This window comes from Telopea speciosissima, chromosome 10, assembly GCF_018873765.1.
Source record: "Telopea speciosissima isolate NSW1024214 ecotype Mountain lineage chromosome 10, Tspe_v1, whole genome shotgun sequence".
Taxonomy (NCBI): Eukaryota; Viridiplantae; Streptophyta; class Magnoliopsida; order Proteales; family Proteaceae; genus Telopea; species Telopea speciosissima.
This window is the reverse complement of record NC_057925.1, coordinates 57,903,700-57,926,394: the sequence shown is the minus strand read 5'-3', so window position 1 is coordinate 57,926,394 and position 22,695 is coordinate 57,903,700. Positions and strand designations below refer to the sequence as shown.

The following is a 22,695-nucleotide window of genomic DNA, read 5'->3' as shown; positions in this document are numbered from 1 at the left end:
TTCCAAAAATGCATATCAAACAAAAACCTATTGTTATTCAGTGTGAAGAAACAAGGATGCCTCTTGATTTTGTATGGAAAATTATCCTCTCCAATTCGTTAGAGCGTGGTAACACGGCAAGGTGGAGATGTCGGCACCTGGCAGCTGTCGCATCCAATCGTTCATATCAATGACCTCAGACTGTTGGATGTGACAGCTGCCGGGTATCAACATCTCCACCTAGCACTGCCAAACTGCCACACTTTAGGAATTGAAGAAGATAATATGTAGTGTGGGTAAGCTCTGAATGGTACGCCAAGGGAAGATGGCAGAGTGGATTAGTTTGACAAGGAAAAACCAAATTTACACTATAAATAAATAGTGAATTGGTGAAGCGGAGGTAAGGACAAAAACGATCTTATCCGTTTAGAAAACTTGTAATAGAGACATGGATATATCATTTAAAAATTCAACGGAAAAAGTATTAATAACTCTATTTCTCAAGCTTTGGGGATTTTTTGGTCTAAAATGTTTAAAAATAGTGTAAGATCATGCTTTGAAGAATTGGATCAGAGTTGGCTGATTTTGATTCAGGACGATTCGTACTTGATTTCTAGGGCTCAAATAGATTTCAATCGATTTTGTCCGATTTGTAATTGGAATTCATGGAGGTCGATTTTGTTGCCGATTATGTTTACATGAACTATGGGTGAGACTTTATTGAAATAGTTGGGTGTGGATGTTAAAAAACCCAAATCTTATTAAAATGAGTTTTTTTATCGACTTCTTATAAGATAAAATCCTATCATTTCACATGTAGATTATTTTGAAGATCCGTAAATTTTCATCTTAAGTTTTTTTAAGAACTTTTATGAATAAAACAAAGCGATGAAATAAAGTTTATGTTTTAAATATGCTTGTAGAGAGATATCGTAAATAGTCATAAATTGTCTCCCGTAATCTATAGATGAAGACGATCACCACCTAGCAGTGGCTCCCATGTCCCAATCCTTAAAACCTTTGAAGATGTGACAAAAGGTTACAGAAACCGTGGAAGAACTTTCTTTTGCGCACAATTTATGGTCTGATCAAATCTCTTGGGCATAAGCAGGATCCATTAATTCGAAAGAGACATTGACAACTTCACAAGAAAACCTGGGCCTAAGAGATCATTTTGCAGGCTCAAGATTGGAAGGAAGCTAACTTTATCCCAAATGATTTTTTTTTTAGTTTTTGTTTTGGGTGGAGATGGGGTCCCAATAGAGTGGATTCAATGCCTCTATAGCAAGGAATGGACTTGCAAAATGACAGAAAAACGTCGGCAAGATAAGTAAGGAGTTGGCAAACAGCACCTCAAAATCTTGTCATACTAATCTCTCTCTCTTCAATTTAGTCACCTCTTCACGTTTGTTTTTTTTTTTAAGCATCTGTCCCTTTTCAGACCTTTTCCTTCACCTCAGTAGATAGAATTTGAATTGGTAAGCTGATTGATGCCTCCATTTCCTTCTTCCCTTTATCCCATTCAAGGTATAACTTGTGTCTTGTCGGTCAAAAATCTCTGAAACCACTTGTCACATCTCTCTCTCTCTCAATGAAGCATTTCTTCATGAATCTCTTCATCCACAATGATTTGACGAAATATTGAACTCTTGGAACAGTTAATATCATCATGAACTCCCCCACCCTTATTGTACAAAATCGAAAATACCCTTCCCCACTTGAATTCGAGGGTCAGATCGTGTAGATGAAGAGATTTTATCTTCGCCATTAGTTAAGAGAAACTGGGCCATCTTCCAATACTTGAACACCCACAAGAATGCACATTTGGATCCTTTGCGTCCGGGCAGCTGTGCGGTCAACGTGTGGCTTCACACAAGCAAGAGTGAAATGATCGCCCCACCCACTACCCAAGCACCCTGCCCGGGTGGGATCCACTTCTTCCTGTGTGGCCGCACACTGGCCACATGGCTGCTCAGAGGATTGCGATCCCAAGAATGCGTGAAGAGATGGCGATAAAAGCAAACTGTAGTAAACAAACTATGTACACGCATGTAATCATACATGTTGAACCGATTATAAATTTCTGAGGTATCTATAGAGATCAATCTATATTCAACTGAACAAAGCTATGCACAGATAGCAAGCATTGTCCAGGACATCCGTCTTTTAACTTTCTATTTTGCGGTTTGTGATGTAGTCCACACGTTCAGGGAGAGTAACAGCATGGCTGACTCCCTTGCCCGGAAGACCCTGTCTTGTATCTATGAGACAGTTTGACCTATTTCCACTCTTTGGATCCTAGATTTATGTAACCAGGACTCCTTGGCTGCTTCACGTGATTCTGATCAATGAATTTCCTTTCCACACAAAAAAAAAAAAAAACCAAAGCTGTGCACTGCTTAAATGGAATGGCAGACAGTAGTCAAATCTCTTTGGAAAGGTAGTAATAGAATCAAATCTATTATATATTGATTGCAAATATAAAAACTCAAAAACTAAGAGAGAATTCAGAAGATCAAAAAAATCATTCAAATGACTGAATCCTCTTTAACTCTACTACAAATGAGGAGGAAAATAAATAAATTAAAAAAAAATTCTAGCTGCCCTTGTTCCCATTAAAAATAATAAAGAATGGTTTCCTCAGATATATTCACCATGAATCAGCAATGCATGAGGAGATTAATAGAAGAGTCGTGTTTCGACTGTATTTTCCACCATTCTCTTCTTTTTCTTAGTTTAAAAAAAAATGCAAAACTGAGCACCAGAGTTAGTCTTGATTAGTCCACCACTTCAATTCATTGAATAGACTGGATTTTGGAGCTGTTTAAACCCATTCAAACCATCTGTAAATGGGTCCATTGCATACATGTTTAGTCCTCTTGTCCGGCCTGGGGCCCCTCCTTTAATTGTAGAAATATCGAGTACAAACCTGCTCAGCCAGAAAGTATTGAGTAAGATCTTATGCTGCACCTTTAATCGGGTAATTTGTTGAACAATCTAGATATGCTAAATTGCTAAAACAAGATAAGATACTTACAAGCTCTTTGACACTTTTTCTAGTTCAGGAGTTCCGCATTGAACCAGGACCTTCTGATCCATTTCAGATACCAAATGGTCTATGGGGTGTTCCAAGGTTTTGGGAGCTGGATGACATTTAAGGTGAGTCAGTGTTTAACTTTTAAAAGGATAATGTGGAGTAAACTGAGAAAAATAAAATCCCATGGGACCTAAGCAAAGGAGGGGATAATTTACATGATTGATAGATGGCCTCCATGCTTCCATCAAGACCCAAGAGTTTCTACATCAGTAATATTGTATCAGGACAAGTACTCATAAATCAAAGTCTCTCCAAATGAAGAGGATAAGAGAATCTAAAGGGGGGAAAATGAGCAAATACCAAGTGAAGGAACAAATATCACCTTAAGAGTCTCATAGCATGTCTCAAGGTTATCATTTATCAACATATGATCAAAAAGACCTGATGACTTTCCTTGCTCAAGCTCCATTTTTGCATTCCTCAGTCTTTTTTGAATCTGTTCCTCTGTTTCAGTACCCCTGTTCACAGAAAAAAAAGGGCTTGAATTGGCTCCAATAGACCAAAACAATCAAGAACTTGATGAAGCAAAGAACTTTGATATCTCCTGCTCACCGTGCACGAAGTCGCTTTTCAAGCTCCTCATATGAGGGTGGGCAGACGAAGATGAAAATTGCTTCAAGAGAACTAGCTTTTACGGACCTGGCACCTTGAACATCTATGTCAAGTATGCATCTCTACAACAAGATGACGGAACCAAATCAAAATCGAGAAGACATAAACCCATCAAAATACAATGTCCGTTCATAGTGATGCAATTGTTATGCACATGGTGTATATGATGAGTTGATCATCATTACATCCTAATGGTAGGAAGCCACTAGAACCACCCACCATAAGTTCTAAATATAGGTCAAGAGGCCTGATTCTCTATTAACTCAAGTGGTGTAACCTATTTAGACAGTAAAGATAAATAAAAGGAATATACATGATAAAAAATTCTGTTTACCTTTCCTGCATCTGCTACTACTTCAACAGCTTCAATACTGGTCCCATAAAGATTACCATGAACAGATGCAGATTCAAGGAACTTCCCATCTTTTATGGCCCTCTCCATCACGCTTCGTTCAGTGAAGTGGTAATGGACTCCATTTGTCTCCTTCTCCCTGGGACTCCTAGTTGTGTGGCTCACAGAGAACCCAAATGTAGATGGGAATTCCTTCATCAATTTAGATATCAGTGTGCCCTTGCCCACTCCAGAGGGGCCACTGATAACAATTGGTTTAGGACCTTCACCTTTAACACCTTTACTCCAAGCAACCACCTCAGTTTCCATTATCTTCTTTTGTTCTCTAACATATGGGGTATCCACCTGACAGGAAAGTAAAACAGCAGATCCAACAAATTAGGTTGGTGGGTCACAAATGACAGCGGCACATAGGTGGAGGAAAGGAAACCATGGAACAATTAACAAGATGACAAACGCATATAGAATCAAAGAGAGTATAAAATTGGAACCAATGGATCTAAAGGATTCTACACAGGGACCTGATACCAACCTCAAGAAACCAAGCACAGTCATCCGGGGTGGAGTCCCTCTTAAGAATCAAAATTCTTTCTTTATTTAAAAGAACTGCAGAGTGACCCTTGCATGGGGTGGGTTTTGTACCCAACACAGTGGGAATATCCCTGTCAGTTCCACCATGATTAATTGACAAACAGAACTTCGAATCCCAACACAAATGTAGCAACACAGAGGACCTAGAACTCACCATTTACCCGTCGATTTGTCAAAAATCCGGATGCCTATGGACAGGTTGGATCCATCATCCGAACCCCCGATCATAAACTAAACAAATCACAGGCGCTATTGCTAAGAAGATTGACTTGCATAGATATTCATTTTACAAAGAACCCGGAAGGAGAGATATAACAAAATCAGAGGAAATGCAGGGGGAAGATCTAAATCTGAATTTGCTTACAATCTTCTCGCTAAGTATGGTAGCTGTCTGGTAGCCTTTGGATTCTGAATCAAGCCCAACAGGGAAAACTCCATGTATCCCATTTAGGAAGATCTCCTGAGCTTCACCCTGAATGACAAATCGTGTTCCTCTAAGTTAGAAACTCGGATTACAATGATCGACAAATAGCCATTTCTGCACCAACTAATTAAATAAAAAGATCATACCATGGAGAAATCTAGCTCCAGGATTCAAGCTTCAACCTGAGGAGCGATCAATATAAGAGAAACAAGAGATCAGAACATTACTAAGTCTAAAAGAGCATCTCATAAAAATCAACTTACCAGTAAAGAAGAAACATAAAACAAAAATGCAGATCCTAAACAAGTAGAAAGTCAGAACTAAATACAACAAAATCACAAAATAAATAACCCCAAAAAAAAACTGAAAAGAGATAAATAGTGAAAACTAACGAGCAAAACGTTTTCTTTTCCCGGGAGGGGAGGGTCTGAAAAACAAAACAAAAGGAGAAAGGAAAAAGGAGTAACAGAGAAAATTTCATAAGCCACCGCAATCCAGGCACGATATTGGATTCAGTGATTTGTAGCTAATCTAAACCAACAGGTACTGTCCAAATAAAAGCTCAGAAAATAAAATTAAAAAACTCAAAATACCTCGTATCAAGAGAATCCCTCTGAAAAGCAGTAAATTTTAAGGTGGGTCGGTTGATACCAAGGTCTCTCAAGCCAGACTCGCTCAAGACTTGGCCTTCCTTCGAATGCGGAAACTGGGTTTCTAACCTTGATATGAATCAGAGAAGAATATAAAGAGAAGAATTATAATTTGTTTCAAACTTGGAAAAAAATATCACAATTCGTTCTTATATATATATATCACTGAGAGAGAGAGAGCAGCGCGAGACAGGGATGGAGAGACGGAGGGAGGGAAGGAGAATCTTCAAGAAAGTCAATTTTTTTGCCGTCTCCGCCTCGCTGGGTCGCATTCAATTCACTCAACTAGAAAACTGGCACACACACACAAACACACACGCAAGACCGCCTATTGTCCCAAGGAAGCTTCTCTCTTCTTTTGCTATTTTGTTTTTGGTCTTCTTGGTCTTTTGGGTCTTCAAAACCAGGAAATTTTTGAGAGAAAGAGTCAAAGGCAAACCCAATTTGAATTGAAAAAGTAAAACTACCCTTTCCAAACAAGCTGCCAAATTTAGGGTTTCCTCTCCCCCTTTCTTGACGTCTAAATTTTCAGTTAGACTCCTAAAGCTTGATTACAGTTTGATTATCAAACCTTAGGAACTGTTTGGTTTTTGGCTGTAATTCCATTCCATTTAAAGTAGTTCACAAAAATGGGGGATGGGGAATATTTTGATCTCAAGATATTTAGTGAACATGTTACCAAACACTATTGAGAGAGAATTTTCTGTCCATTCAGGTGTCACCACATGGAATATTGTAACAGTATTGTGGGACCAACACTTTTGGCTTTGGAGAGGTTGTTCATTGGCCAACTCAGCTAGGAAATGTTTTCTGTCAAAGAAAGAGGAAAAAAAAAAAAAAAATCTGATGTTAGCATATGATTTCAAACCATCTATCAAATCATATTATGTATCCATAAATGGATTGGTAAAAACTAAAACCAACTAAAACATTTTCTGGAACAGAGAAAATGAGATATGGGATATGCAGGGTATGATTAAAGTGTATATTAATGGAAACCTATTAATGTGTAAACCTCACCTTTTCACAGAGCTAAGCTAGTCTTTAGCATGGCAAAGAAATCTCTTGAATGTGGCTTGAATTTTAAGATAAACTTGTTTAGGGTAGTTTTAGTTTGTATATTATTTGTTGGGACAAGAGTTCGATGTTAGGGCCTATATCACTTGCATCAATGGATGGGCCAATGAGAGTGCACGCAAAGACATTTACACAAATGCCATTTTTGTTTTCATGGGGGTAAGGTGATACTTTTGCCCTTTTTTTTAAATAATTCCCTCTTCAAGTCTAGTTTTTTTTTTTTTTTTTTTTAAACTCTTGGATCGGATTCCTATATGATTTTATTTTTGTCCACGTATAATTAGGCAACTTAATTATTAGATAGATTCCAATACCTATATGGGGAAATTGTCAAATTTGATAGCTGGGTCTATACACCAAATGGCAGATGGGACATTAATGGAAGCTTAATTTGTAGACCTCACCTTTTCCCAGAGCTAAGTTAGTCTTTTGCATGTCAAAGAAATCTATATAACCTTGTTTTGAGTTTCAAGTCAAACTTGTTTTGGGAAGGTTTCATTTGTAAATTATTTTCTTGTTACAACTTACAACAAATCCCTCTTTCAAGTCTATTGTTTTTATAATTAATTTTTTGTTTTTTTTTTTTAAGGGTCTCACACACAATATCTTGGACCTGCTTTCCATATTATTTTTTTTCATCCACGCGAGCTGATGATTAGGCAATTTAATTATTGGTAGATGATAGTAATTGTGTTGGACAATTATCAAATTTGGTAACCAACTTAAACTATGTTCAATCATCAGTGGTTCCTACCACCTAGAAGGACATGGCAAACAAGAAATCAATGCCCCTATTGGTAATGAAGCAAATGTTGATGCGAGATCTGCGTACGATTTTCTATCATCCATCCATCTATAAATCAACACCTTTTCGCGATTGAAATACAGCTGAGATCCAAGATGCCATCATTGGGGGCAAACGATGCATAGATGGACATTTATCTTATTTATAAGTGTACTTCAAGAGGAAAATATAAAAGAATAGTTAGTGGAAAAAGAATACACCAATAAAAATAACTTCCAAATGTTTATGTTCACTCATTAAAAAAACAAAAGGGAAAGAGATTTTCATGACGTACGTAGATGAAATCCGATGCCCTCTCACATAATGTGCCATTGAGCCCACATTGATATTCTCTCGTCATACAAAAAATGGATCCCTTTTTTAGGACAAATTTATTTCTTTTTCAACTCTGGCATCGTGGAAAACCATTGTCCAAAAAATAATTTTGATCATTCAAAGTCTAAAATGTTGAAATTATGAAACTAGACATATCCATCTAGAAAGATTCATCCTTCTATGCATTTGGCTGTTATTGTAGACTTGGAGTTGAATCCTGTGAATGGCAGAAGGTTAGGTTGAATCACTGAAATTGCACCCACAAGTTCCTATCCAATGAATGGTTTTTTTTCCCCTTCTATCTATTTATTTTAAGTTAATTCCTTGTCTTATGTTTACATGAACATTGTGATTGGTTTATTCTCTTGAGAATCAGGAATCTGGAAATATAATACTTAAAGTTTGATAGGACCTCAAAAAAATATATAAAAAACAACTTGTAATTAGAATTTGGCTAAAAGAACCTCCATTCTTGGACCACCACTGACCATTTTATGCTTCAAAGTAGGAAACCATTTTTTAAGAACCTAGAATTGCTCTGGGGTGCAATATTCTTATAATTTTTTGGGTGCAGTTTGGATTGTGAGAATCCTAAACATCTGGGAATGAATAATAGTGCAGTTTGGATTCTGAAAATTTAAAATGAAAGAAAGAGTTGTTTAAAATACTGTGTGTAATAGGACAAACCTATAACATAAAACCTATTCAGTTAAAGGACCCACAAGAGGCCAGATAAGGACTCCCAGCAGGGGGCCCAAAGGGCCCACTTTTTGTTACATCACTATTGCCTACTAACCATAATGGGGCCAGTAGGGGCCCAGTGTGCCCTCTTATTTCTTACTTACTATTACTACCTACTACTATTACTTAGAGAGGATGGGTCTGAAAGTCGAAGACTCAACCTCTCCCTGGACTTACACTAGACCTTCACAGGTTAGATGCCACCACGGAGCTAGAAGCTGAAATCATACCAAACGCAGCCTGCAACCATACTTTTTCAAGTTTTCATTGGAAAACAGTGAACCATCTCTTAAGCCTAAATGGATCACTTCATGAGACCACACAGTGGGTTGCAACCCTAGAGTCAACCCTGTGTCTTTTTCCGTGGCAAAGCAGTGGGTGTGTGCCCTACTCACCTCACTCAAGTGGGGATCCTTATGTAAAGTCACGAAGGTCTTGATCTACTTGGATTTTGTAAATTCAATCACAAGCTCAACTGGGTTGGACTTGGCTCGAGCCACCGACCCACCTGCCTCCACTTAATTATAAAGGTCAGTGTCTCAACTAAAACTAACACGAAACTAAAAACAAGTTCTCTTGATTTGGTTTTTGACTATTTCAAGGGCGTATTTAGTGCTCAAGGCTCCTGCCACTGTAGGGTAAGAAAAAATCGTTTTGACTATTTTCTTGTTTTATTTTATAGACTATAATGTAAATAAAATAAAGAAAAAGAGGTTTGTTGTAGCTTTGATGCCAGATTGTGTGGTTCCTGTACTAACATGGGGCCACTGCCCATTAGATTGTGCATACAAACAAGGGAAAGGGTAGAGTGGTCATTTCACTGGCCCATGTGAGGGGGCTAAAATAACATTTTATTTGTTTTCATGTAAAAAAAAAAAAAGAAAAGAAAATTTTTTTAATATAGGAATTTCCACCGTAAAATACAAAAAAATATAAAAAAACACATAAAAGGAAAATTTTCCTGCAAATTTTACAATGAAACAAACCTGGGCTCATGAGAAAATGCCTTCACCAAGGAGAAAAAGGTAATACGTCTTTGATTCATTTAACAAATTTGATAAACTCATTAATTGTCTTAAACAATTATTTCAACACTCCAGTTCATGTTCCATCAGGAAAAGAAGAAAATGAGAGAAAACACTTTCAACAAAGAATTGCAAAAAATTAAGGGCAATCTCTATTATTAGTATTTATATATGGCTGATTGGTGTTTTAAATATTACTTAAAAATAAAAAATTCCTAAAAGGCAAGGACAACTAAATTGTTGAAAATAGGAGGGAGTGAGAAGAATATATGAGAACATAGTATTTCGTTGGTTCATTGTCTTGAAATTTGATTACTTAGATCTAAATTTATAGATCGTATATATTTTTGGGCAAGAGATCACTATCTGATCATATAGCGTTGCAACAGCGCAAGGGCCAATAAGAGCACTGGCAAGGGCATTTGATTGAATGGGATCGTGTATCTAGGCATAGGAACCACTTGACCAATTAGTGTTTATTTCCCTTATTCATTTTATATTCATTTGTTTGTGTTTTCTTTTGTTCCTTTTTTTTATTATTAAATTTTATTTTAATATTTAATCCATTGTATCTTCATCATTTTATAATTTTTTTTATATTTATTGTTTCTTGCTTTTTGGGTATTTTTAGTTTACTGAAACTACCATTTAAAACATCATTCGGACATGTAAGTGCATAAAATGATTCACCATAAATATTCTAAATCATTGGTTGAGTGAGAGAAAACAACCTTTCCCTCACCGTGCCGGAAAATTTAGTTCTAGAGCCTCAACCAATTGAATAGTCATCAGAGTTCTCTCTTTTGTCTCCTTTGCTTTTTCTACTCGTACTACCATGTCCCTCCACTTCCTTTAGGGTTGCGTATTCCTTACGTTAGGCGGGAGAATTGTTAATCGAATTTGTCAGCATTGTCAGTGACTGTGCTCTTGGTAGACCACATGTAAAGTTCCTTAGACATGATTCCAGCGTGAAGCTACACTTGAGGGTCCAACCGGGTTGAGGGTTCTTATTTCTTAAACCGCTCTTTGATTCGATCTTGTTACACGTGTCCTCATGCCATTGGAGATAAGATTCCGTATATATCAATATACTTAAATAATAGTTCCCTAGTAGGAATCGTGACATGTAAGAATCTCCATCGGAATAATTTATTTTCCATCTTAGAACAACCTAAGAATTAGATGGAAACGAAGCAATAAAAACATTTTCTCATCTGCTATTGGTAGTTCAGAGGCAAATGCTGTATTCGGAGGTTAGCAGAATGGGGCAGTGGATCCTTTTTTATTTGTGATTACTTGTTAAGGGAGAAGGGTCATGAGATACGGTGGCTGTATTGATCCTCACCCATATCAATACGATATGTATCGGTCCATATCAGGCCCGTATTGATGTAAATTCAAAAGTTATACTCTCGATCCATATTAGCATAATATCGATTATAGGATACTGGCGATACCAATATATATCAGCCGTATAATATACAGATACCTTGATCTATGGTTATAGGTATGTAAAGTACGTTCATCCATCTTTATATTTTCTGATTAAATATCATTTTGAAGTATCAATTTTACAATGTTCATAAAAAATAAAAAAGTAAAAAGGTATCAATTAAAAATGGGATTGTTTTTTAATTTCTATATCTTCCTATTTTCATAAATTTAAGGGTTCTTGGTAAAGGTTTTTACATGTGTTTTAATTATTTTTTGCAATATTTTCTCACAAAAATCTCTTGGAAGTTTCATGGCAATCTCACATTCTCATAAATGTTTTATAGCAAGGTTTGGTAGCTTGGTCAAAGGAGAAGAAGAAGAAATTATGGGAGAGGAAGAAGACAACCTGTCACCTGACTCTTCATCTTGGCTTTGGGATCACTTGGTTGTGGTTTGTTCTTGATCATTGGATTTGTTTCATTAAGACCCTATCATAATTAACATTTATTATGTATAAGAATTTTTTTCTAGATATCCTTAAGGGGTTAAATAATTTGTAACATTATTTTTTTTTGTCTATTTATATAATATATATATTTTTTAATGAGAATAAATATGTTATTTCACGTGTGTACTCGAAAACCATGCAAAACATACATGATAATTTTTAATAATGACATAATGATAAGTTACTTTCAAATTATTTTGAAAATTCTTTTTTACTCTTGATTTAAAAAACTTTTGAGAATAAAACAAAAGGACAATCAAAAAAAGATTACAAATTCTATATATATATATATATATATATATAGAGCTGTCATTTAGACACTCCCGTATGTTGTATATTATTCTCCATAAGCATTCTACTATTTCTTAAAGCAAATCTGTTTTGATCTAAACCTATGGAATTTTAGTTTAAATATTCATTTGAATTTTCAACTAAGTTGGTTTACAAGCAAGTGGGTACCTCAACCCATCAACCACTAACAGGGCTCTTCAATTCCCCTTTATTCAAATTTTTTGGAACCACTACTTCGATTGAGATTGGGCAAATTAGATCGCCAGAACAAGGCCCAGAATGTCTTTTCCGATGGTCTTAGAGAGCTTGCTTTGCCACAGCTGCTGACACTTGAAGGACGCCGTCCACGGTGGAGAAGCAGATGAAGATGTTGGTGACAATTGATTAGAATTCTGCTTGAGATTTTTTTTTTTGGTGGGTAAATATGCTCGAGATTGAATTGCATGTCATGTAAGGAAGATGATCGATTTTAGAGTTTTAAGTTCTATGGGTAAAAAAAATAACTCTCCACTGATCAAGGTAGTTTAGGGATTCAAATATATTTAACTTGCTGATTTCATAAATTAATCGCATAAAATTAACTGTGGGGACTAAATTGTAATACAGGGGGCGGATGAGTATTTTCAAATAAGAGGGAGTGATTTGAGTATCATTCGATTTTCAGGGGTGGTCATGTAATTTTCGCTTTTTCTATCTGCCTTTTCTTGTTCCTCAAGCTCTCAATTTGTTCCCTAAACGCAGAGATTTTTACCTGAAAATCACAATGCAGGTTTCGTGGGTTCCTAGATTCTCAGTTGGAAATGGCGAGGGCTTGTGCTCTAGGGATCATTTCAGCTGTGGCCTCTGCCTCTTTAGCTGCAGAACATGCTTACGCTGATGGCGCATTCAACTTCCCTTCTTTTTCTTCTTCTCCTCAACCCCCTCCACAAGCTCCTCCGCCTGAAGTGCCAAAAGATGAACCTAAGCGTGTACGGAACAATAATCCACGGACAACAGCGGCTGGGTTTGATCCGGAACCGCTGGAGAGAGGAGTGGAGGTTTTGCGAGAGCTTAGCAAGTCCAAGGATGCCAAAAAGGTTTTAAATTATGGGATTCTGTTACTTTTTTTTTTTGGGTTTATGGAAGAAATATGTGGTATATAGTGTTTGACTGTTTTCTGTAGGCATTGGAGTTGATGCATAAACGAGAAGATACGAAACAAGCAGAATTAGCTGTGAAGAAAGCTGAGTTCGAGAAGATGAAAGCTCAAGATGAAACTATGAGCTTACATTTTCTTATCATTATTATTTTTATATCTATTTTAGTTTATCTGATTGTATTCTAGGTTTTTAAGATATGTTTTATTATTTGAAAGATGTCTTATTTTTTCGTGAATCTTAGTTTGTTTGTTTGTCTTATTGTGTTTTAGTTCTTTGCCTTAATAGATGGTTGCATTGTTGTTTGAATGTGTTTCCACGAAAGCCCTCCCCCAAAAAAGGAAAAGAAGAAAAGAAAATTTAATTTATTTACTCAACTTGTTTAACTATTTGACTTAGGATTGCTGGCTGCTCGCCAGTTTCAACAATTGGAATTGTTTTCCTAGTGGTGGTTGTTTGTGATGAGTATTTATTTTTTATGGTATTCGTAGCCCTACGTCATTATCACTGAATAAGGGACTCATCATGTGATATTGGAAAAATTTTATGGTATTACCAGTTTTCATCACTCAAGGGAAAGAAAAAAAGAAAGGGGTTGGTGGGGATGGGGGGAGTAAACATTCAGTTTGGAGCTTAATCAAAACTGTAGTTTCCGTGGCTTTTAAAGCATAGAATTCTTAACACAAGAGAATACTTCTACATGGTACATGACAGTTTGTCATCATTAGTTTTCTCTCAAGAGTTTTTATGCCAACCAATTTCTTCTCTTTAACTTTCTGGTTATCTATGCTTCTGATGCAGGAGAGACAACGGGTAATATATGAGGAGAAGAGAAAACTGGCTCAATATCATGCACAAATAAAAGCTCAAACGGCGAGCTATGAAGATGAATTGGCAAGGAAAAGGATGCAGGCATGTTCTTCACTTGTTAGGTTCATACTGAAGATGTCCTTGTCCTCTGAGTTTGATTAAACTGCACCATGTTTCTGCAGGCTGAGAATGAACTTCAAAGAGCAAGGAACCAAGAGCTTGTAAAAATGCAAGAAGAATCAGCCATCAGGCAGGAGCAAGCTAGGCGAGCAACAGAAGAGCAGATTCAAGCACAACGTCGGCAAACAGAGCGTGAAAAGGCTGAGATAGAGCGTGAAACAATCAAAGTAAGGGCTATAGCAGAAGCAGAAGGGAGAGCCCATGAAGCAAAACTAGCTGAAGATGTAAATAAACGGATGCTAGTAGAACATGCAAATGCAGAGAGAGAGAAATGGGTTGCTGCCATAAACACAACTTTTGACCATGTAGGAGGTGCAAACTCAATTCTATGATATATATGCATTTTGAGTTTAAACTTATGTTATGGGACATATCCCAGGACAAAATATTTGTAAAGCTCAACACAGTGTACATCTGGGCATTATTTGGAGTGTACTAACATGGCAGCATTCAGTTGGGAGGGAGGGAGGGGGGGGGGGGGGAAGAGAAATATCTCATTTCACTCGGTCCTTTTCATGGATACTCTTCTCTTGTTTGGGAGGTGAACATTCATTTGGATTTCTCTGTGGGGGAAGAGAAATATCTCATTTCACTCGGTCCTTTTCATGGATACTCTTCTCTTGTTTGGGAGGTGAACATTCATTTGGATTTCTCTGTTTAGGTGTCAATTATTCATAATTTTTAGGATCTGTGTTATCAGATTTGCATTAGATGTTTAGTGTCATACACCTTATTGGGAATTCTGTAACCACCGTGGGCTGTTTAATGATATAAATTGCGAAAACAACACTATTTTGTTCATTAATTTTGTAATAATTTTTTTTTAATAATTGTTTCATTTACTCTTCTCCCTTGAGAGGGTACATACATGCCAGGGGCAATATTGTTGTTATTTCCCTATGTTGTTCATTCCATTAACCATGGAATTTCTTGGTTTAATGCACTTATGTCTTCTGCATCTCTATTTTTCGTATTTTACTTTAAACCCAGTTGAAGTTTGTAAACTTACTTGGGTTTGGCTGAATTCAAGATCTAGTGATGATTTACATGCCTCATGTACAGATGGTCACCAAACAGAATTTAATGTATAACTGGCCTCATGGCAGTTGTTAATTTTAGATTGTATTCCTGTTCTGTTACTGATTGGACAAGAAAAATTTAGACTCTATCAATCATCTTGTGTTATCTATGTCGTTTCTTTTGATGAATAGCTTAGGCAAAAACTTGTGGTGGCTAAATTGGTAAAACCTACATGTTGTTTTGATTATACGCTCAAATAACATAGAGTGAATGTTACCACACTAAATTCTATTTTTCAAGGAGGATACTTTTGCAATTACCCAGACAGAATACTTTCATTTCAGATTAAACATACCTCCTTTCTAGCTCCGATTTTGTGCTGATCTTCCCCAAGAGTTCACATCGAAAGGAAGGGTTGGCACCTCGGTGGCGGCTCTTTGCCATGATCCTTGCTTGCCAACCACACATTGTTTAACCAAATCCAATTTCTCTCTGGATACGTCCCCAACTAACGAAGAGATCTTGACGGAATTGCCACACAGATACCTACTACAGGTAAGCAGCTAGGAAGAAATTATGTGTAGCCATATGAAATTATGTCTACTATTTTTCAGGTCTTCCACTACTACATAAAAAAGTCTTTTCCTTTATATTTCTTCAATGAGGGATAGCTAATTGTAGATATGATGTCATTTTTTGTGAGGTCGATCTTAATATCCTCTTTCTTCCTTGGAGTGGGCTTCTGGGATGAGTTTTTCTTTGAGGCTTCTTTTTAGGTTCCTCTTTCCTAGAAAGAATTAAAAAAAAGAAGAGGAAATTGTTGGATTTTTGTTGTGCTTAGTTGGATTTATAATGTCTAAATTCCTCTGACAAATGAAACCTGTTAAGTATGTGGATTGCTTTGCTGCTTGTAGAGGGTGGGATCTAAACTGGAGTCCAAACTGATTTTTTTGTATGCTGTTGTTTTATGAATTACATACAAAATAATTCAAAAGGTTGACTGAGTAGGGATTTCTATCTCCTGTAGGTGGCTTGCGGGCTATATTAACGGATCAGAATAAATTGGTTGTTGCTGTTGGTGGAGTGACAGCTCTTGCTGCAGGCATCTACACAACAAGGTGCTGACTGGATTTAGAACAAAAAATTAGAGTCGTTTCATTTTGATATTTGTTGTTTCTTTTGCCAATCAAAGATTTGCTTCTTGACATTTCTTACTGGTGTTTTCTTACATGTCTAAGGTGTATAAATAGTGAATTAAATCTATTGGTTTCCTGTGAAATCTCTTGCAGAGGAAGCTATATATCTGATGGGAGATATCATTCTTTAATCATGGTTATGGCGTTTACCTGGCTTGGCTTGTTGACAATTTGTTTGCTTCTCTGCCTTGTGCTTCTTAAATGACCTTTTTCTTCATGAATAAAGAATTTTTCTCTCTTGAGAGTATCTGTTATTTTTCAACCTTCCTCTAGGTAGGGAGAAACAAAATTATGGCTAGTTCTATGCAGTTATTTTTAAAAGTCTGAATTATCTATGTGCACATGTTTCATCTAAAGTATATATGTAGTACTGAATTTGAATGATCAAAACAGTAACCAAACAGGATCTTTTCACAGAGAATAAAATCCAGATTTAAGGAGAAAACAAACAGGAGCAAATCAGGTTGTCAAAAGGTAATGAGACTGAAGTTAAGTTCATTAAAGGGAATGAGGAAGACCTACTGAAAATCTGGGCCTAACTAGATGATTAGATCAGCAGATATGAGTGAGTCCTAGACTCCTAGTAGTAAACAGGCCTAGGGGTATTGTTACGTGCAAGGATAATCTAGAAATAAAATAAAAAAAGAGAGAAATATGGGGAGAGAGGGAGAGAGAGAGAGTGTGTGTGTGTGTGTGAAAATAGGATAGGTGTTTGCTTTACGGACGAAGCAAGGGTGTCTAGCTTGGGTGAGGAAGCCTACCTCATCCCTAAGAGATAAATTAGGGGATTCAATTTGCTACTGCTTCTATTACGATAATGCTATTTAAAGAGGTATTACATGGTTAGATAACTACATCCATAACTACACATCACATACGTATTAACACAATTACTACCCGCTTACAAACAACTCCTAATACCTTCTCAACTCCTATTTGGTTATCCCACTTACGAATAACTCCTAATAACTGCTCAACTCTTACTCGATTAAGTTACACTCCATAGGACACTTGTAACAGGTATTATGGTCAGAAATCAATATATAAGAACAGTAGCAAGTAATCATATATATACTGATAACAGATGACAGATCTGAAATAGGTAATGAACAAAATCAGGAATCAATGCACAAATCAAATCATTAGTTTCAGATGTGACATCAATAAATCTGGTCAGCAAACAGTACTAGATTAAGCACTGGGCAGAACATGAATAACTCTAATAATTCAAAATCAGCAAGTCAGAATACGCTGCAATTCAAATCGAGTTCATGGTTGAGGGTATGGATATTATGTCAAAAGTTGAAAAAAGATTCAGAACGGTCAGTGGCTGATGTGCTTGATCTAAAAAGAGAACCTAGCATATGAACTACGAGAAGATTAGGTTCTAGTTGTAGAAAATTCAAGAACAACTTACTTGTTAATGGTTGAATATGAGATTATGTAATAGTAAACAATAAACCAGCAGTAGCAAGAGGGAAATAACAGTACATAGATCCACCCGGGCTTCACACCACAAGGTGTCAGTTGGATCAAACACCAACCCCTTACTCCTTGATCAAACAGAGGGCTTCTCTATGGAGAAGATGAGTTGCAACAACAAACTTCAATTTCAGAATCATGAGTTAGGTGATGAACCCTCTCATGCAAGTTCCTTTATATTCTAAAATCCAAAACAAAAGTGGAGTGGGACTAGGACAAGCCCTCAACCAACTCTATTAAGCATGTCTAGTCACTTAGTCAATATAGATGACTCCATTAAATGTGCCAGCATAGTTATCGAGGCAGCAGGGCGACCAAAGCGTTTGAGGGCCTTCCTAAGTGCCTTGGCGATAGGGCGGCCGCAAGGCATCGCCTCGGCGAACAAGGTGTTCTAGTGTTCTTTTTTTTTTTTAATGTATAACCATTTTATTTAGCATAAATAGCTTATTAAAAATTATATAATTCTACTTATATGCTAAATAAATATTAAAGAATCATTAAAAGCAGCCATTAGACTCATTACAATGAAGTCAACAATCCATCCATAAAACATTAAAAGGAAGTCAACAATCAAGGAACTACATAATCATATAATCACAACAATACAAAATAAGTGAAACACAATCAAATAATCTCAGATTACATAATCATATAATCAGAAAATGATAAAATTACATGACTTGTATTAACAGTTGCACAATTTGATTTGAATAACAAAATCACATACCACAGAACTACAGCCACCGGCCACACCACCAGCAACCACCACTACTGCCATCAACTTAGAAGAAGAAGGAAGATGAGAAGAAAAAGGAGGGGAAAAAAACACAACAGAGCAAGAACATTGAAGATTTCAGAAATTTTAAAAGGGCATATGCCTTTGTTTCTGAAAAATCTAGAGATCAAGAACATGAAACCCTGACTTCCTGCTCCTGCTCAGCGACTCCAGTGCCTTCGATGATGATGCATTTCTAGATTATGTCTTCAGATATGCATCAGTATCTTTGTGAGGTCAACCAGATGTCTTTACAGTACATGGATGAGGCACAGTTTCGGTCTGCTAGCCTTTAAAAAAAAAAAAAATCTCATTTAATTGTGGACTGATTAACATACATAGAGGCCATTCCTCTGGTGAGTTTTTAAAATTGAAATAACCGAAGCTAGTTCATAGTTTTTTCTATATAGCGTGTGTTACTTCTAATTTAGCTTCCTAAATTGACTGGTTATCTTTGATGTGTTTTATGATATATACATTGACATGGACATATATTACAATCCAAATTTGCATTTGTTATTATTGGTGGCTGTTTTTTTGGAATGAAAGCTCATCAGTGTCTCTTATCCCCATGCAGGGAAGGTGCAAGGGTGATCTGGGGCTATGTTGACAGGATACTAGGACAACCATCGCTAATCAGAGAATCCTCCAGAGGGAAGTATCCTTGGTCAGGTTCATTCTCTCGTGCAATGAGCACGCTTTCACATAAAGCGGATAAAAGTTCTGGTTCCGAAAATGGAAATGGGTTTGGAGACGTAATTCTGAACCCTTCTCTTCAAAAAAGAATTGAACAACTTGCAAGAGCTACTGCAAATACAAAATCTCACGAGGCACCATTCCGCAACATGCTTTTCTATGGTCCTCCAGGAACAGGGAAAACTATGGCTGCAAGAGAACTTGCTCAAAAATCTGTATGAAATCTTATCCTTTTCTCTGCCTTTTTATGATGAAAAAATTGAAAGTAGTTGGCATGTTGTTTTATGAGGCTTGATCTGATAGCTTAGGTATTACATATTTATCCCCAATTTTTTGTTGCCCTTATGAAATGTTTCTTACTGTGGATTGTAGCATGTGTGTGTTGAAGCCTCCAAGCCATGTCAATGTCTTCTCTTGTGAATTATCTGCTTCCGTTTTGTGTTTTCATCTGAAACCTGTTTAATGTGCTCTCAGGGGTTGGATTATGCATTGATGACTGGTGGTGATGTTGCACCACTGGGATCACAGGCTGTTACCAAGATACACCAGTTGTTTGACTGGGCTAAGAAGTCTAAGAAAGGTCTTTTGCTTTTCATCGATGAAGCAGATGCATTCTTGTGCGAGTAAGTGACATCTGATACCTACTCTTTTTCATATTTCCTCCCCTGATAAGGGCCGTTGTAATTTGTCAAGGTTTTCCAATTATCCTATTAGCTGGGTGGTCCTAATCAACCAGTAAAATCCACTGTTTTGGATGGTCAAATGAGAAAAGCCAAGTCATAAGGGATTGTTGAAAAAACAATTTTGGTATGGGGATTAGTCCTATTTCCCTAGCACCAACTTTTCTTGGAAGTCATTCTACTCACTGAATTATGTTTCAATGTATCATGAATTGCATTTGTCTTGGTACGGTTTTTTTTCATTCGCACATAATCCTGAAACCTCTTTGGAGCTGGCATCAAACATCTGGCAAAGAGGGATCTGTTTGGTACTGCCATAGATCACTGAGTTTGGGCCTACACTGTCCATTTTTACAAATGCAGTGATAACTGTAGCATTTTCTTTTTCCAGGATGGATATGAAACTAACAGTGTGTGTGTGTGTTGGGGGGGGGGGGATAAGATGTTCCAGGGCTTTGGAAGCAGGCCTGAACAAAAAGAACAGCTTGCAACTATACTGCATTTACAACCCTATGCAGTGTATCTTTGAAGTAGCCCATCACCAACACCAAGAGACCTTCCAGCGAAAGACATGTCAAAGGGTCTCAAATTTATATTCTGACTAGTCTCAGTTTCAGAAATTTTCTAGTTTTTAGTCAGTGGTCACACTTACCTAACAAATAATTTGGACATTCTTCGAAGTCAGTTTATTGGATGTTTGGGATCAAATCAGTTGACTTTGACTTTTTTTACTGTGGATGCTGGTTACTGTGGATTTGGTCTTAATTTACCATTTGAAGTAATGAGGAAATAATCTAAATCACTCGACCCATGGAGGCTTCTGTAGTCTATAGGTCACCCTGATAAGAAGCCATAGATAGTAGTAACTTTGCTGTGCCTTTCAAAGAAAAAAAAATGTTATGCATTGGATGTCATGCATTGCTGTCTTTACAGACATGTTGACTTGCATCCATATGCTGCCTTTCTCTGGAACCATTGTCTTTTGCCCCCATTGAGAACACTTGTTGAGATGATTGAATCTGCTTGCCTAATTTTGCAGGCGAAACAAAATCTACATGAGTGAAGCACAACGGAGTGCCCTAAACGCCCTCCTTTTCCTCACAGATGACTAGTCCAAGGACATTGTCCTTGCTCTAGCTACCAACCGGCCTGGTGATCTGGACTCCGCTGTTGCTGACCATATTGATGAGGTCCTCGAATTCCCAGTGCCTGGGGAAGAAGAACGCTTCAAGATGCTTAAGCTCTTTCTGGACAAATACATTGCTAAGGCTGGAGAAAGTAAATCTGGCTGGCTTTTGTCTCTGTTTCGCAAACAACCTCAGAGGATAGTGATCAAGGGTTTGTCCAAGGATGTTATTCAGGAAGCAGCTGCTAAAACTGAGGGCTTTTCTGGAAGAGAAATAGCAAAGTTGATGGCTAGTGTTCAAGCTGCTGTTTGTGGAAGCAAGGACTGTGTGCTTGATTCAAACCTGTTCCGTGAGGTGGTGGATTACAAAGTTGCGGAGCACCAGCAAAGGAGGAAACTCGCTGATTCTGAGGGTGGTAGTATTTAGACACTTTTCTTTTGTTTTATTTATCCTTTTTCATTTCTTCATTGAGCACTTCATTAACTGGCTGTAAACAAGCCGGTGACTTGCATTTTTTGGGTAAAGTACACGTACCCCTCTATAATGCACCCAATATTCCTCGTACCCCCCTAAGGTTCTGAAAAGTTTACGTACCACCCCTGCAAATTTCACGTACCACCCCTACTTTACCCCCCTAATTCCAGATAAGTCCAAATCGTTAAGTTTAGCCGTTAAGTGCAAAAAACTTGACCATCTTACCTTTTCTTCTATGTTTATAAATTTGAAAAGACCTAATTACCCTGACCTATTTGTTCATAATATGAAAAGACCTTTTGTCCTATCCTAATTTGATAAGACCTTTTTACCCCCACAACTTGTTCTTAAGAACCTAATCCAACCTAATTATCAAAATGCCCTTTTTTTGGATGAGTTTTTGATAATTATGCCCTAATAAGGGCATTTTGGTAATTAGATTGGGTTAGGTTCTTAAGAACAAGTAGTGGGGATAAAAGGGTCTTATCAAATTAGGTTAGGGCAAAAAAGTCTTTTCATATTATGAACAAATAGGGCAGGGCAATTAGGTCTTTTCAAATTTATCAACGTAGAAGAAAGGGTAAAATGGTCAAGTTTTTAGCACTTAACAGTTTGGACTTATTTGGAATTAGGGGGTAAAGTAGGGGTGGTACGTGGACTTTTCAGAACCTTAGGGGATACGAGGAATATTGGGTGCAATATAGGGGGTACGTGTACTTTACCCTTTTTTTTAATAACCCTAACATTTTTAGTGTCTCATATCATGTTGTCATTATCATTACTTTACCCTCTTGGATGGGGAAATTTTGGCATATTTGAATCACAGAAAATTTGTCCAATGAAACGTGATGCATAATGAAGGTAGGTTTTATGTTTATTGCCTTAAAGAGTTGCTACTCATTTAAATAGTTTTTGTATCTTATTTATTGACTTTCATGAATGCTTTTATAATCATCATGTGAATTTCCAATTTGCCATCATATTCAGGTAAGACAAATTTTGAACTGCAAAATTTAATTTTCTATAGAAAACAAATGAAAAGATTGCATACTAAGGTGTTTGGTATGCATTCTAGAATAGATTTCGGGTCTCAAGCAAGAAAATAGAGAAGAATCAGGTTTTATAATGCATCCTAGACCCATAATCTATTTTGAGAATGCATACCAAATACTACCCGAGATTGAAGCCTGAAACAGGGATCTTGTTTCAGTGGAGAAG

General features: G+C 37.0%; 1 protein-coding gene and 1 pseudogene across 1 annotated transcript; one reads left to right on the top strand and one right to left on the bottom strand.

Annotated features, from left to right (window-relative positions):
• Positions 1-2,423: 2,423 nt before the first annotated feature.
• On the bottom strand, positions 2,424-5,860 carry LOC122642730 (guanylate kinase 2-like). The gene is made up of 11 exons (XM_043836306.1): positions 5,649-5,860; positions 5,202-5,237; positions 4,996-5,103; positions 4,786-4,862; positions 4,573-4,702; positions 4,023-4,385; positions 3,629-3,750; positions 3,399-3,534; positions 3,232-3,277; positions 3,017-3,122; positions 2,424-2,908 (listed from the first exon to the last, which is right to left on the bottom strand). Exons 2-11 carry the CDS (start codon positions 5,202-5,204, stop codon positions 2,770-2,772), a joined length of 1,230 nt encoding a protein of 409 aa, XP_043692241.1. The 5' UTR covers positions 5,205-5,237; positions 5,649-5,860; the 3' UTR covers positions 2,424-2,769.
• Positions 5,861-12,587: 6,727 nt separating this feature from the next.
• Positions 12,588-21,520, top strand: LOC122642901 (annotated as a pseudogene).
• The last annotated feature ends 1,175 nt before the right edge of the window (positions 21,521-22,695 follow it).

Bases quoted from the DNA above. Each gene is read 5' to 3' on its own strand.
- LOC122642730 (XM_043836306.1), bottom strand. The intron at 4,703-4,785 runs GTGAGTTCTAGG...TGGAACTGACAG, and splicing joins GACAAATCGACGGGTAAATG to GGATATTCCCACTGTGTTGG. The intron at 2,909-3,016 runs GTAAGTATCTTA...CTGGCTGAGCAG, and splicing joins GAAAAAGTGTCAAAGAGCTT to GTTTGTACTCGATATTTCTA.